The 14,902-nt window shown below is 35.8% G+C and overlaps 1 protein-coding gene across 23 annotated transcripts in view; it reads right to left on the bottom strand.

Annotated features, from left to right (window-relative positions):
* DLG1 (discs large MAGUK scaffold protein 1) overlaps positions 1-14,902 on the bottom strand; it is a 144,900-nt gene that overhangs the window by 3,325 nt on the left and 126,673 nt on the right. For 7 of the 23 annotated variants that reach the window (XM_068200726.1, XM_068200733.1, XM_068200739.1 and 4 more), the window contains 6 exons: positions 11,362-11,461; positions 9,013-9,054; positions 5,852-5,902; positions 4,318-4,419; positions 3,902-4,074; positions 276-385 (listed from right to left, as the gene is read on the bottom strand). In XM_068200726.1, the coding sequence (XP_068056827.1) occupies positions 276-385; positions 3,902-4,074; positions 4,318-4,419; positions 5,852-5,902; positions 9,013-9,054; positions 11,362-11,461 (578 nt within the window). Of the gene's footprint in view, positions 1-275; positions 386-3,901; positions 4,075-4,317; positions 4,420-5,851; positions 5,903-7,441; positions 7,478-9,012; positions 9,055-10,637; positions 10,672-11,361; positions 11,462-14,902 lie in introns of all 23 variants that reach the window. The other 16 variants (XM_068200730.1, XM_068200737.1, XM_068200746.1 and 13 more) reach the window with 9 other exon arrangements.

Here is a 14,902-nt window from a genome sequence, read left to right as displayed (position 1 = left end):
CTAATAAAAGGATTACATCCCAAAGACACCAAGCAAAGACTGTAGTGGAAATGAGCTGTTCTAGCATTATGTTGCATGGAATTGAACACAATTTTGTTTTCAAGTACTTTAATTTGGATTAGAAGCCCCATCCTAAAGTCCATAAAAATTAAACTCAGGGAATGAAATATTATTTAAAACACAAACATTACAATTGTCTGCATATAAATTGTGGTTGGCTTTTCAAATACAACAGTCTCAAACAATTTAGCTTGAGGTACTTTATTTTTACTCACATGATATTTTCCACTGTTTTGGGTTTAATAAAAATGGAGATTGGGTACAGCTGGGCAATCTGCAACCTTTTGATCGCATTACCAGAAACATCAAGAATGCAATGTTTACCCTAAAAAGTGAGAGAGAAAGGAAAATGGCACTAAGCAAAGTTTAAGTCACAAGTAGCATAGTATAACAATTTAGAAGAGAAAACATGTCTCCACTGAAACCAAGAAAATTAGAGTATTTGCATCAGTGGTACTGTGATTTCACCACTTTGGTACAAGTTGAAATCCTCCAATCTCCTCTGCTGGATCACACATCATTTGAGATGTTCCTGACCCTTCTTTCTTCATTCCTTTCTTCATCACAGCTTGCAGCCCAATCAGCAATGCAGAACCATACAGTGCAACAGCTGGACTTCAATCATACCACCAAAATGTTTTATTTTGCTTTCTTTTGGTACTAATTTGAGGATGCTTTAGGGAGGTGGCCATGTCACAGATGTGGTTTAGAGAGGAGCCAGATGACTTAACTGGCATACCTGAGGGAATGCCCACCCCTGCTGGCAGGGAAATATGCCACCATATTCAGGTGGAATGCCCTCTCCTCCCCCAGGTACCAGCCAGTAAAAATACCACATTGGAGATGGTGAATGCAATTTATTTGTGTTGATTTATCATTCATCTCTTGAGAGACAAATATAACTTGCCCATTCCTTGGGCACCTGGAAGACAGTGTGATAAGGCTGTTTTCCTCCCCCTCTCTACTCTCCCACTAATAAGAATTTTCCAGCTTCATCTCAAAGGCTCCTCCTGTTCTCAGTGCCTTTCATCTCAGATATGCTCATTTCCACCTCACACACTTTTATTTCTTTCCTTTCTGAGTAGCATAGGATTAATTCTGCATACTGTCATTTTAGAAGGGTACAGGGGAAGAAGAACAGAAAACCACTCTTGGGTGACTAGATTAAGAAAAGCTTTTGCTTTAGCAGGTCACCAATATGCATTGCAGAAATATGTGAGCTAGGATACAAACACACAAGTACCATATAACCAAAGGTTAGTCATATCATACAACACCCTTCCTGAACTCCAGAGAGATCATTCCTGCAGGAATGACTCAAATTACTGACATGCTTCTGCTTCCTGGCAGAAGAAATAACTAGGATCATTTACATTTGGTCTCTTTCCCAACAAAATCAGAATTTTATTTCAGGAATTTTTAAAGAGCAGTGTTCTTCCCACATGAACAACATATATGTCTGTTTCTTTTCAGCTGATGGTAGCTGTTTCCCAGATCCAGTCCGTGGGTCTGGATGCCAACTGGTAACATTTTAAAAAGGTGTCTGTAAGTCCTAGCAGAGTATTTTACATGTGCTCATCTGTCCACGTCTTTAAATGTGGCACATGCTCCAAGGACTGACAATTAAGAGCATTATTTGAAAAAGAAAAAAGGACCAATTAAAACACTATTTGTGTGTTTGGCCCAACAGCTTTAGCCAGGAGCCAAAGGGTGGAGTGCTAGAAAGCCAGCACATAAGGTCCTGTGCTGGACCTTATGGGATATAACCATGACAGTTTATTCCTAATCAACAATGAATGTTCATTAACTGTGGCCTTGAGACAGAGATTTACAAATTGCTGATGATTCCAAAGGAAAGAGGATATGAAGATTCTTTCCAAGTGAAGATTTGAAAGACAGGGAAAAGAAACACAAGTACATTGTGACACAAGCATGTTTTTATCCAGGGAAACTATTTTGCTCTTTGCACAGTGCATTTTGAATAATATTTTACATATTTTAGTTCCTTACTTGCACTGCATCTGTTTGAGAAGCACTGCACAGCAGCCAGTGCCTTCTATAACTGAACAACAACATCAGAAAGAATCTTCAGCTGTGCCCATTGTGGCTAAAGAAATGAGAGAGACAGGGATCAGCTGGAAGGATGGGGAAATGAACACAACTGAAGGCTATTTTAAGAATACCGATTCTGGTTCTTTTGGGGTAATAGCAGTCACTTGTGTTCTGTCTTCTCGTAAACTGATTGTAGAAAATTTGGAAATCGTCTTTTGTATCCCAGCATTAAAACCCACTGAAAAGACTCATCTTTTCAGCAAGATGGAAAAGAATACAAGGATGGGAATAGTTTCAGATCAATCAGTTTGCAGCCCTGTCATGATTTTAAAGTACAGTGATGAAGGATAGGCCATTGTTTCCCAGAAAAATAATGTCAGCTGCAACTAAGAAATTGCTGCATCTACCCAAAGTCCCATGGTGCCTGTGCAAGAGATTTAACTGCTAATACTTCGTTCTTTGTGTCCATTTATGAAAGATTCATAGCAGTTTTGTACCTTAGTAATCCCCACAGATGGACAAAAGAACAGAGCCAATTTCAGGTCCAGGATGGAACTGAAGGATTGTATTTGTGCTACCAAGTAAAGCAACTGCCAACAGATTTATAATGTTTAAGCTATTCAATAATTTCATCATTTAACACATATGATAGTTTCACAGCTTTGTTCAGCCTCCCATACAAAATACAGTTCATTTACTTGAACAATTCTGTAATTAATATTCTTTTCTTTCCTTTTCTCACTATATCCCACGGGGACACGTTCCATTCCATATGGTGACAAAAACAGGAGAAGAAAACATCACTTGCCCCACAGAATCTCACCATGTTTGCCCTGGTTTTGCTTCCAGTAAATTCAGTTGCCAGAAATAGCAATAGTCACCCATTTAAACAAAATGGTCTACAGAGTTTTCCAGAGGACTAAACTACAGCCCTGTGGCACATGGGTTACTACCTACACTTACTCTCTGCATGTCCAGACAGTGCCCCTACTTTTGAGTTCCCACCTAGAAAATAGCTGTTCCTTCTTTCACAGAGATCAGAGAACACTGGCTACTGTAAGTGCACTGGATTTGTCAGCAGCAGAACAACACTCATCAACTCAACATGGAACATTTGCAAAAAATTTTCACCATGTGATTTTCTTTAAGACAAGCACCTTACGCTCAGAAATACACTTCCCTTTTCCCACCCTTTTTCAGACAGATCAAGTCAGCTTCAGTAAGACTTTAGAAATAATTAGAATTTGCAAGAAATAGTTCTAATCACTTTGGGATAGAAACAGTAGGGTCTATCTTCAAAATATGAGTAGCTACTGAAAAAATACTTTTAAAATTGAATTCTTCACATTTATTCTCTTATCTTTGTTAGCTAAAACCATGAGGAGCACAAAGAATAACATTTTTGAAAGTTTTCTTTTGCACAGGTCTATGTCAAAAGGATCCTCATATTAATTAACTCCACTAGCACTACTCCTCAGTAGTTAATGATCTGTGTATGTGAGCTAGGCTAATTTGCCTATAAGTCCAATTATTTCTTCTATATTCTCTTTAAATGAGAGGGCACATTATGGTTGCTCTTTTCCTGCAATTTAATCATGATGCTTTCATTATTCCAAAGCTTCATTATTTCCCTAAATTCTTCTGTGACAAGAACACTTTGTTTCTAGTCTTATACAAATTCCTTTAAAAGTCAGAATGTTCCTAATGGCTTCTTGCCATTCTTCTCTTTCCCCTGTCAGCACAGGCATATAATCACCTCAGCAAATGAAAGTAAGTGGCACTGATTTACCTTTTCCGCTACTTCTCGCACTGATTGGACACTTGTTCCATAAAGATGATTATTGTACTGGCCAGCTTCAATGAATTTGTGATCCTGAATATCCTTCTCCATTTGCTCTCGAGAAGTGACAAAATGGTAATCACGTCCATCCACCTCATAATCTCGTTTTGGTCTAGTAGTATCTTCAAATATAAACCAGTAGTTTTTAAAGCAAAACAAAAAACAGTGATTTTATTTTCCTTACAATATCCAAAAAGCCTCCCAATTATACAGCAAAATTGTCACAAAGAGATTAATATTAAGATAGGTCTATAAAGTTTAAACAATATATTAACTTTTTTTTAAACCCAACATACAGAGAATGTCTATTAAAAATTAAGAGAAAAATATAATCTCAAATTGCTTTAGTATTTGCTGAGACTTACGTGGAACACATGAGCCAAATTTGTCTGGAAATTCTGAGATCAGGTCATCATTTATTCTGTCTTTCATGGGTCCCAAAACAATCACGGGTCGAGTGTAACTGACTAATAAACATAAAGGAATAATGTCAGTTGTATTTCACATGACTTAACTTTTAAGAGTTCATCAAAACAAGCTCTCTCACATAGCAATGATTTTAATACTTAAAAGAATATGTACTTCTAAAGAGAATAAAAACACATTGAAGAACATCAATCAGTTAATACCACAGTCATATTAAGATGTTAGACTTTCACTCTCAAATCACCATCCTCAGTGATTGAAAATGAGTCTCAAATTACGAAGCCTTTGGGGAAAAAAAAAACCTTCTCACAAACTAACATCCTAAATTCTAATGGAAAAACGAAAGAGGGGAGATTTGAAAATCTTTTCAATTCAAAGAAGCACCTAAGCAGCAGCACAGTTCATAAAATTCTGTGTCTGTGCTGGGAGAAGCTTTTCCTCCAAGACCACAATTAAGCACTCACATACAAAATGACTCAAATATAAATAGTTTCTGTAACTATTAACACCCTTACAAAATTAAGTGTAGTACCTTTTGAAAGTAGTTTAATTATTTATAATAAAGGGATTTTGGTTGAAAATTAAGTTCAAGCAGATTATGTCTAATCACACTGTAAGAACCTTTAAGACAATACTGCCTAAGTATGCTGCCATGATCTTGTAATTTCAGCAGTACAAATTTTAATTTTAGGTTCAATCCATCTGCACAAATAAATACCAATTAATTAAAGTCTGGCCTATTAAATATATTTTAATTTGACTCAGAGCTATTTCCTTTCCATTTTATTACTATATTTGTAAGAAGAATGTCTTGAATCTAGTATCTACTAACTTACTAATTAAGTAACAAACATCTTTGCTGTTTCTCCCTTTGTGAGCCCCTCTGGTGAGGGGAAACCATTCCACTGGAAATCAGTAAAAAACAATTTTTTTTTAAATGCAAGTGTGAGAAAATATTTTCTCCTAGTGATTTCCATTTCATTAAATTTTAATTTTTTCTGGAAAAAATCCCCTGGCAATTATTAACCAAATTAGCAATATAAGAAAACTATACAGAAATGGGAGACTGATTACAGACATTTCAATTGAAGTTGGTAAATAGACAAATCATCTATTCACATGCTTTTTCCTGTGACAGAAGAATGCTAAAGTAGTGAGAATGCTAAAGTAATATGAAACAGAAGAAAACTATAATTTATAAGGTTCTCACTGACAAAACTGTTAAGCATACTGTATTTTCCTTCCACAATACAAACCACGTAAGAAATTATTGAAATAGCACACCTTTGGATTCTGCACTAAATAATTCAGAGATTTAATTTAATAATTTATGCCTTTATGATTTATTCATTTGAATAACAGTAAGTTTCAACTTTAAAAGGGTGAAGAAGTTTATCCTGGTGCTTAGTACATAAGGGCATGGAAAGCACTCTAACAATTCAGATTATTTCATACTGAGCGAGATCTACAAACCTTCTTGTTGATTGACTGGTTCATATGACAACACATATTCCTCCTGGCCACCTAAAACGTAAAGGCAAAGACACATCAATGTATTTTTTCCCTAAAGCAGCGGATTCAGAGGTAGTCATTCCATGGACTATGATGATACAGACACTGCTCAGCAATATGCATTACAATGATACTGATGAGGGACGCCTTTCCAGAGCCATGAATTATAAAACTCACAAAGCTAAGCCAAACACCGAGCTTTAAAGCATAAGACACATAGAGTAGAAATCAGTTCCTGCTGTACGCTGGCATGTCAAGCTGCCATCAAGCACAAGAAGAATTTTCAAGCATTGCTGAGGTGCTGCTCCCCACGAGTCCTGGATGCAATGCATGCATGCTGTCATTCACTGCTAGAGCAATGCCACCTGCATCGGGAACGCTCTCCACTCTCTGAAGCCAGCATTTACAAGAACATTTTTCCATATTTATACATGGCTGGCAACCATGTATGTCAAGGTATACAGATCTTCCATTAATGTTGTAGTGAATTGGCATTTCTATAAACATCTTCAGCCACTATAATTCTACCAAAAAAAGCTATGAATGTATATACTAAACAACTACTATTTTATAAATTCATTTTTAAAGACAAAGTTGAACGCAAAGAATGCTTTGGATTGTTCTCAGCTCCAGGAAGCACATTAGCAGTGAATGAAACTAAAATAACTGAATCTTGAATTTTGACAGCTGTAAGCCTTTTAAATGTTAGTGAAAGCATTTGAAATATACCTCAATTGCCATCTCTCTAAAAGATTACTTCTAGTCTAACACAATATCTCTGAGTAAAATTTCTTTCATTGAAATAACTAAAAATTAACTGTGACAGCAGAGAATTTATAATTCTGAAGACACAAGCTCCAATTACATGACATTGCTTTGATCTGAAGAAAACACAGTCCTCCAATATTTCACTTGTCTAATTTTGGAACATTCTTTGATGTTCATAAGCCATACTTAAAACAGGCAAAGGAACATACCAAGGCTACTCCACAGTTTATGTAAAAACAGAAGGCAGATGAAGGCTTTTATAAATGCATATAGAGCTTGTATATATCTATTCTCTATTTTAAAGCAAATGCAAAAAGACATTTTAAATCTAAATGTTACCATTTCATTAACAGAAATATTTCTCTTATTTTGCAATAAATTTGCATTCAAACTGTCCTACAGCAATACATGAATGAAGACTTTAATTTACTAAATTGTTGCAAGTGAGGAATACCGTAAGACATCCACAAAACCATGCAACCTGTACATCTCAAAAAGTTATTCATGCAAATGGATTTTAGAAGGACAGTATATACTTTCAGAACCCTTTTTAGGCTAGGGAGAGGAATAGGGAATCACCAACTATCAACTCATCTATGAAAGATCCAGCTCAAATAAAATTAGATACTTTGGGGAAGTCACATTGCTATAAGGTCAAAGAGTAGTTATGCACACTACTAAAGAGATAAGAACAAGTAAAAAGCATCCCCTGATTGAGGGCAAAAAGTATATATTGTCACTGCCTTTCAATACTTTGGAAAAATTAGTATTAATAGAATGAACCTTTTGAACAACCGTACTCATCTGTAATCAAGATAACTTTCATATTAGACAGCAGTAAGAAGAAATTAAAAGAGTATTTTAATAAAAGTGCTCGGAATTACACATTGAGATAACCAAATCCATGACATTCATAATAAAATCATGGCTTCTCAAGTAACAATAAATTAAAAAACTAACCAGTAGTACCAATAATGAGCTTTAAGTGTAAATAAAGCAAGCTCTCAGAAAAATCTCAGAAGTGAGGGAAGAGAGGGAAGCAGCAAAATTATGAAGAAACAGACATGGTTAGATAGTTTTAATGGTGTGTCATTAAAAATGATTAAAATTTCTGTTTATCAAAGGCAACTTCCACATGTGCTCAATTCTGTGTTATTCTCAGGGAACACAGATGCCTCCCTCCATTAGTTTCTTTTCAATTACAGCCTGCACCACCACCAGCATTTTGTATACATGTATATACATTCTCTCCTTCAGTGTCATACTCTGGAAGAAAATATGTGGCTCATTACCTCTGAAAAGATCGACAGCCGAACAAATATATCCTTTAATGAACCACCTTCCTCATTATCCTGACACAAATTAGGTATTTCTGCAGTGCCCATTGCACAGCAGGCAGCCAGGAGCTGAGTAGTGAACCATTGCATGACTTTCACTGCTCCTGCTTTTCATGTTTCTCTTCAAATCCTCCACTTTCCTATTGTCCTGCTCTGCTCTACCATGGCTTCCAGGTCTAGACTGGAACCTTACTGGGGAGCTGTTCACTGGAAATGAATAGTGGGATTCAAGTCCTTGCTGTGGTTTAAGAGATGTCAAAGCACAGCAGAGCAGCACCATGCAGCCTACTACCCACCGTGAGCATGGAGTGCTACTGCAGCTTGGCTAACAGTGAACACTACTGGAGCTTATGCTAGTAGTAACAGCAAGCTGAGTGTGGTATTTAGAACACACTACGTCTCCAGAGAGAGAACTAGCATGCTGATTTATCAAAACTGACTCCAGCACTGAGTGTGTGTCATATGCTTTGGAGACAGTTCATACTAAGCACCCACACTTGACAAAATAAATGAGCTGAAAGCAAGGGTAAATACATGTTTGCTTATCTGTACTTTCAGTGCATTAAATACCTATTAAATCTTTAAAAACTCTGTGAAAAATTTGAGATAGTTACTGCATTATTTAACGGATTATACAGTTTGGTTACACTTCCAGTATTAAGGCTCAGCTATATATAATAATATTTGTCAGCATTAAATTTACATTAAATGTAACAGGTCTAGCTAGCTTGTATAATTTTTTAAAAATTAGTAGATGCAAATTAAGCTGAACTAAGAAAATCACAGACAACAATAAAAATATCCATAAAGGAGGTTTGCAGTGATTCTAGGGAGTTTTTTAAAAACAAAGGCATGGAACAATTTGCAGTACTCCACCAAATACACAAATACAGATTTCACCTGAAGCTGACTGGGACGTTCTATTTAACATGTAAATACCCAGAAAAGACAGACAAACAAAACCAAAGAGCTACAAAACAAAGGTTCTGAATAAACAAAGAACTTAAAAACACTTACGGTAACTACTTTCACTATCGCTGGCATTAGAAGTTACATGCTCTGAAATTGCAACACAATGGGAAAAAATAAGGAACATACACCAATGGTATGAGTCAAACAGAAAGAAAATTGACAAAAAATAATCCAGATGAAAGACAATACCCATATCAAAGTGCTGAAATCAATACATACTGCATATAATAGCTTTAACGTACTTCTCATAGCTCTCAGGACCAAGCTTAATTTCATATGAAAGGAATTGATGTTAATAAAAAGAAAAACATTAAATAGCACATAAAATAAGATTACAAAAAGTACACTAATTCATAATTCACATGTAACCCTGCAATTTTTATGTTTTCACTTCAGGATGAATTTTGTTTTGTAAAAACCTTGAGATTATGCATTTCAACTTTTATGCAGGCAATTTATTGATTACATTTAGTCTCTTGTAAAGAAAATACTGGATTATATTAGAGGAAACACAGTGTAGCATGTAACACAACTTGCATTAGGTGTGATAAGGCAGTTTTAAAGTCTGCTGAAAAACAGACAAGAAACATGTTCTCTTTATAGAACAGAATAATCTAGAGATATTTCTGGACCATAGTTCATACATTACATAGTTCAAACTAGATATGATCATAAGGCCATAAAGGCTGCTTATGATTTTATGTTCTAAACCATAAGGCCATAAAGGTTGCTAAAATTTTCTGGTCTAGACCAAGAATTCCTTTGAAAGTAGCCATTTCAGAATTGAGAAATTAATGTTACAGCTACTAGAATTTCTACTTCACAACTGAGGACAGGTACAGAAGTACACTGGCCCTTACAAGTAATTTCACAAACACTGTGCCTTACAGTTATGCCTGGGAAGAAATGCTTTCCTCAATGACCCTTATCCACATCCCTTTAGAGACTCCTTTTCCTACTGCATAAGTGCCTAACAGTGTATGTATTAAATATCTGTGAGGAAAGCAAGGTCTTGGCTTTTTTTGTCATTTTAATACATTTAGCGGTGTGGTGTGTACACACAAACAGTTCTGCTAGGAGTAAAGCAACTTTTGAATCTGACTGGATTCAAACAGAAATATAAGAAATGCTTCAAGTCACCCCTATCAGCCCTCCACCTGGTCTAAAAGCATCATAAGTGTTCAAAATAGAAAAACTTTCCTGGCATTTGCTAAGGAAAAGTTGTGTTTGCTTTAGGTAGCTGTGAACATCAGTCGCCTAGAGAGAGGAGTGAAAACTGTTACTAGTTAAAGTAGCACGGCAATGGTTGTACTGTTACTGTAAAGAGCCATAAGGTTATTTTTAAATAAATAAAAATATGAGGACAAGATAAAAGGAACATTAAAAAATAATCACCAAATTAAAAACACAGCACTGTTAAGGACAAACAAGAAAGCACTGGTAAGCTTCTGAAAACAAAACAAAACAAAAAATCTAATGTGACAGTCACATAAACTTTACATGTTCCTGAAAGCAAAAACTCGAAAAGATTACAAACTAAGAGAAGCTTATGAACCAGTTTTAGTCAACCTCCTTATGCCAGTAGAGCACCAATCTCAAAGAGATCTGTCAAAAAAAAAGTAATTTTTCAGATGGAGGTTAAAATAACTTGGAGTATTTTGATCACTTACTCAGGCCTTTTGATCCCATGTCGTCAGGGACCTCCTGCAGAGTAGTCCCCAGAGGGCAAGCAATAAAAAGACAATCACAAAGAAAATAATTGTCAGTAATATATAAAATTGGTGCTACGACAGGAGACAGTTCCTAGAACATCACAGGGAAAAATAAGTCTATAGAATTTGGCTTGACTGGCACATGAAGTGCAATCAGTAATGCAAATGGCAGAGAACACAGTTTGTTTTGAAGCTGGTTTGAATTAGCAAATTTATGCAACTACATTTTGAGAATACAGTTTTTTAACTGCTGGCAAGAACAATGAAAATCAGAGTAATCTCTCTTCATTAGGAAAATTAAATTAGAATGAATGACTTTGAAAAACCAGTCTAAAGGGACTGATTTGGGAAGCTGGTACGCTCCATTATACTTTCATGAATACTGTGCCTTCTCCTCCAAGTCAGAAACAGGGAAGCATCACTGACAGCACTGGAAGGCAGTTATCTCCTCCAGTTAGTCAACAGGATTGCCCAGTTTATTCCAAACTGGGATACTCTTGTGTTAAGTTTTATTTTAACAGCAAACAAAGGTTTGCACTGGTTTTGTAGCCTGGTTTGCCACTGGCACCACGAGCTCCTCAGCCTGTTGCAGCTCATGAAACTGTCTCCATGGTAACACCCTAGTGCAGTCTAGCAGGCCCTTCTACTGTGCTTCGCTCTCCATGGAATGCCACATACTTACGGTCAATATCACTGGTTTCCTGCTCACTCTGGTCCTTGTTCTTGTAGAAGGGAAATTTTCGGGAAAAGAGGTTCTTTTTACGCTTGTCATTGAATGACTGCTGAAGAAGAGAAGGAGGGGCAAAACAAAGGATGTCTAATGTCTGTGTGAACAAAGGCCCAGACCAGCAGCTTTGCGGAAGCTGACTCCTACAACCACATTATGCAGTGCACATCTCAGTTTAACGCTCATCTTCTCGGCTCATTAGAAATAGAGACTGGGATCATGACTTTGCTCGTATCCTCCATGTTTCACATGCTTAGTATTGAGAAAACTGGTTCATGCTATAGAGCCTGACCTGTATTTCACAAATGTAGGTTTGCTCTGAATGGTAAAAATAGTGGAAAACTAGGCTGCTGTAAGATGGCCAAACCATGACTCAAAGTCAATTAAATCACTGATATTATATCATTTAGGGGTTATGGTATTAAAAAAAACCAAAAAAAACCAAAAAAACCCACCAAGCTGAGGCTTTTGCAAACAGCTGATATTATAACAGAACATCAGAAGTATTGGGCAGTGTTACCAACCAACTAAAAAAACTCCAAAACTTTTATCAGTGTTTTACTATTGCAATTCATTGCAACTTCACTGAAAGGACTTACTCTGTTCTATATAAGTCTGCATCCTAATACGCAGATTAACTTGAAAAGACACAAGTTAATTCCATTGGTTTATTGTGGCAATGATGTTTTTCAAGAGTGCACTTACAATTACCACATGAAAAACCCTGTATATCAAGGATCACGTTCAGCAGCTTTTGACATTAACTCTCGTGTTGCTGAAGATTTTCTGCATCTCAGTTGCTACAAACATTTCTAGAGTTACTTATATCCATATGAATATAAACTATTATCGTGCTCCTTGTCCAAGTGATGCAGAGCATCAATGCATTTTCATATCTTCTGTGAAGACATCATGTGACTACAGCACTTTTAATTTGATGTCCCAAGACAATAAAAAACCTTAAAGTATAAATAAATAAATCAGTAATGTTTTAATTGCAATCATGCCCAGAACTAGAGCTAATACAGCTAACTTAAAGTCAGCAGAAATTCCTTTCCATCTTTAAGCATGAATGACTCATCTGACCAGTTTTGCAGAGGCATAAAATTTGCCATATTTTTGTCATTTGGTTTGCAGAAAAAAAACTACAATAGAATGGATGGTAAAATAGGAAAACACCCAACTTGATCTTGAGACCCTGTGCTGTAGGGGACTATTTATTTCTAAGCTAAGCAAAGCCTATGTGCAGCAGGAAGTAAGAAAAGCACCACAGAAACATCTTTTAAAAGGTATTGTAAAAAAAAAATCATGCATTCAAGACTCTATTAACAAGTGTTTCTAAAATTTGGAGCATGTTAGCTTTCAAATAATTGTTTGTCTTTCTTCAGCCAGTGTGAGCTCACATTCCTTTATTATATGCAATACAGTTTCAAAAAGGCATATTATTCTTTCTGCCAGCATGAAGTATGTAATTCATTGCAGTAACAAGTAGGGGTCAAGCAGGACAGAGTTTTTACAAAAAATGAGCCACACTTTTTAGTACAATTGAAAACTAGCACTTGGCCTTCCTAAAGATAATGTCTATAGTTGTGCTCCTTTCCTACAGTGCAAAACAAAAGCTGCACCCTGCTACAGGACTAACAATCCTTCTGGCCAGACGTTCTTGGCAATAGCAGATACTTAAACTTCCAGTGATATTTTCATTACCAATGTTTATTTTAAAAATACTTAAAATTACAAGGTGTTAGAGGCACATGGTACCATGGGAGCATAATCAGTGACATTGAGCTCTGGAAATAACAATACTGTGCTAAGGAGGAAATCCATAAAACCTTTAATTGCCTTGCATCTGTGTTCGACTAAAACTGTTGTTCCACTGTAAAAATTGGTAAATTATCAACCTGACACATAGACAAAAGATGAAGTTTCAAGCCAATGATATGCTGGCTGGAACCATGCTTGGCACAGGCAAATTTTATGTTATGGTCCTCCTGACCTTCTCTAATAGAAGTCAAGTCACTGCAAATGATTTCTCACAACCAGGAAGGGTAATGTAATCTAGAGAATAAGGACAACAAAGAAATATGTCCAAAAGAGATCCTTGCTGAGTATACTGAAAAACACTGTAATATAAGTTCAAAAAACAAAAGACTCACATCTATAATTGTTTCATTTGGGCAAGTCTGTCAGTTTGGTAAAAGGAGACCAATGTAATAAAGCTAAAATGGTTCAGTTTAGCTGAGGTGGTGAGAATGGATAATCTGTACAGTTAAAATAAAAGGCCTAGCTGATTTATTGTGCTTCATAGAGCATAATCAAGTTCTTCATTATAGTTTTGAAAATATTTCATAACAATTATTTTAACTTTCTGAACAGTATTTTTTCCTGAGCTAATATGAAACTTTATATACTGCATGTATAATGGTCAGAGTCAGTTCCATTGCCAAAAAAAAGAGAAAATAAAAGTAATATTATACTGATTTTGCATAAAAGATTAGCCAAAAGATTACTTTTAAAAGATACCATGATTATAAAAAGCTAGAAGAATTTGCTTATTAGTTGAAAATGCATAGTAATTGCATTAAATTTTTCATAAGCCCACTGGAAATCATTCACAGGCATCATAAGCAGGAATATATTAAATCAGAAGCAGCACAGAAAATGAGATAAATGTGTATATGAAAGGAACAAACAAGAATAAAATGTAACCATTTTTGCTCCAGATTTTTTAGCTTTCCTTACAATGATAGGAACATGGATTTTAATGTTAGCCATCACTAGGGTTATTCTTCAAGGTCTTAATATAGAAATTTTCAAAAACTATATAAAATTGGTATTTCATCTTGTTTATGGAGTATTAGCACACACAGACACAGGAAGGCACATGGTCCATGAGGACATGTATGGTGCAGTCAACTTACTGGGAAAAGTATCATCATGACAAATTCAAGAGGAATACTTCAAAGAGAAACTCTGATGTTAAAACAATTACAGCTGAAGCAAAAGGCTGAACAGTGTAAGCATTTGCAAAATGAAAGGTTACTAAAGAAAAAGAACTGCAGTTCTACATCAATGGCAAGCGTAGTTGCTTTTCCACTCAGTATTCCATGCATTTCTTTGGTGCTCTGTTAGTACACAGGGACTGTGCACCAACTCTGCTTTTGCCAGAACGCTACTTCAAACGCAGCAGTAATTAACTGTTTGCAGTTAATTGGTAGATACACTCTAAAATCATGCAATTATCTTTCAAAGAACATGGTACCATTTGAAAAATTACTTAGTGTATTAAAAAGAATATGAAGTATTTAAGCCTTCTTTATATGACTTCTAAAAAGCAAACTCAAATTACCATGTCAGTTGATAATATTTCATTCCAGTACCAAACTAGGAATGCACCAAAACAGAAGAATACTGCCAATAAACCAGTAAATCTCCAGAGCAGTACCATAATTGTGAATCAGAAAGTAGTTAGAGATACTGATTTTCTTTTAAGCAA

The sequence above is a fragment of the Anomalospiza imberbis genome, chromosome 10, assembly GCF_031753505.1.
Source record: "Anomalospiza imberbis isolate Cuckoo-Finch-1a 21T00152 chromosome 10, ASM3175350v1, whole genome shotgun sequence".
In the NCBI taxonomy this organism is placed as follows: Eukaryota; Metazoa; Chordata; class Aves; order Passeriformes; family Viduidae; genus Anomalospiza; species Anomalospiza imberbis.
The sequence above is the reverse complement of the archived record's forward strand: the minus strand, read 5'-3'. Positions and strand labels throughout refer to the sequence as shown.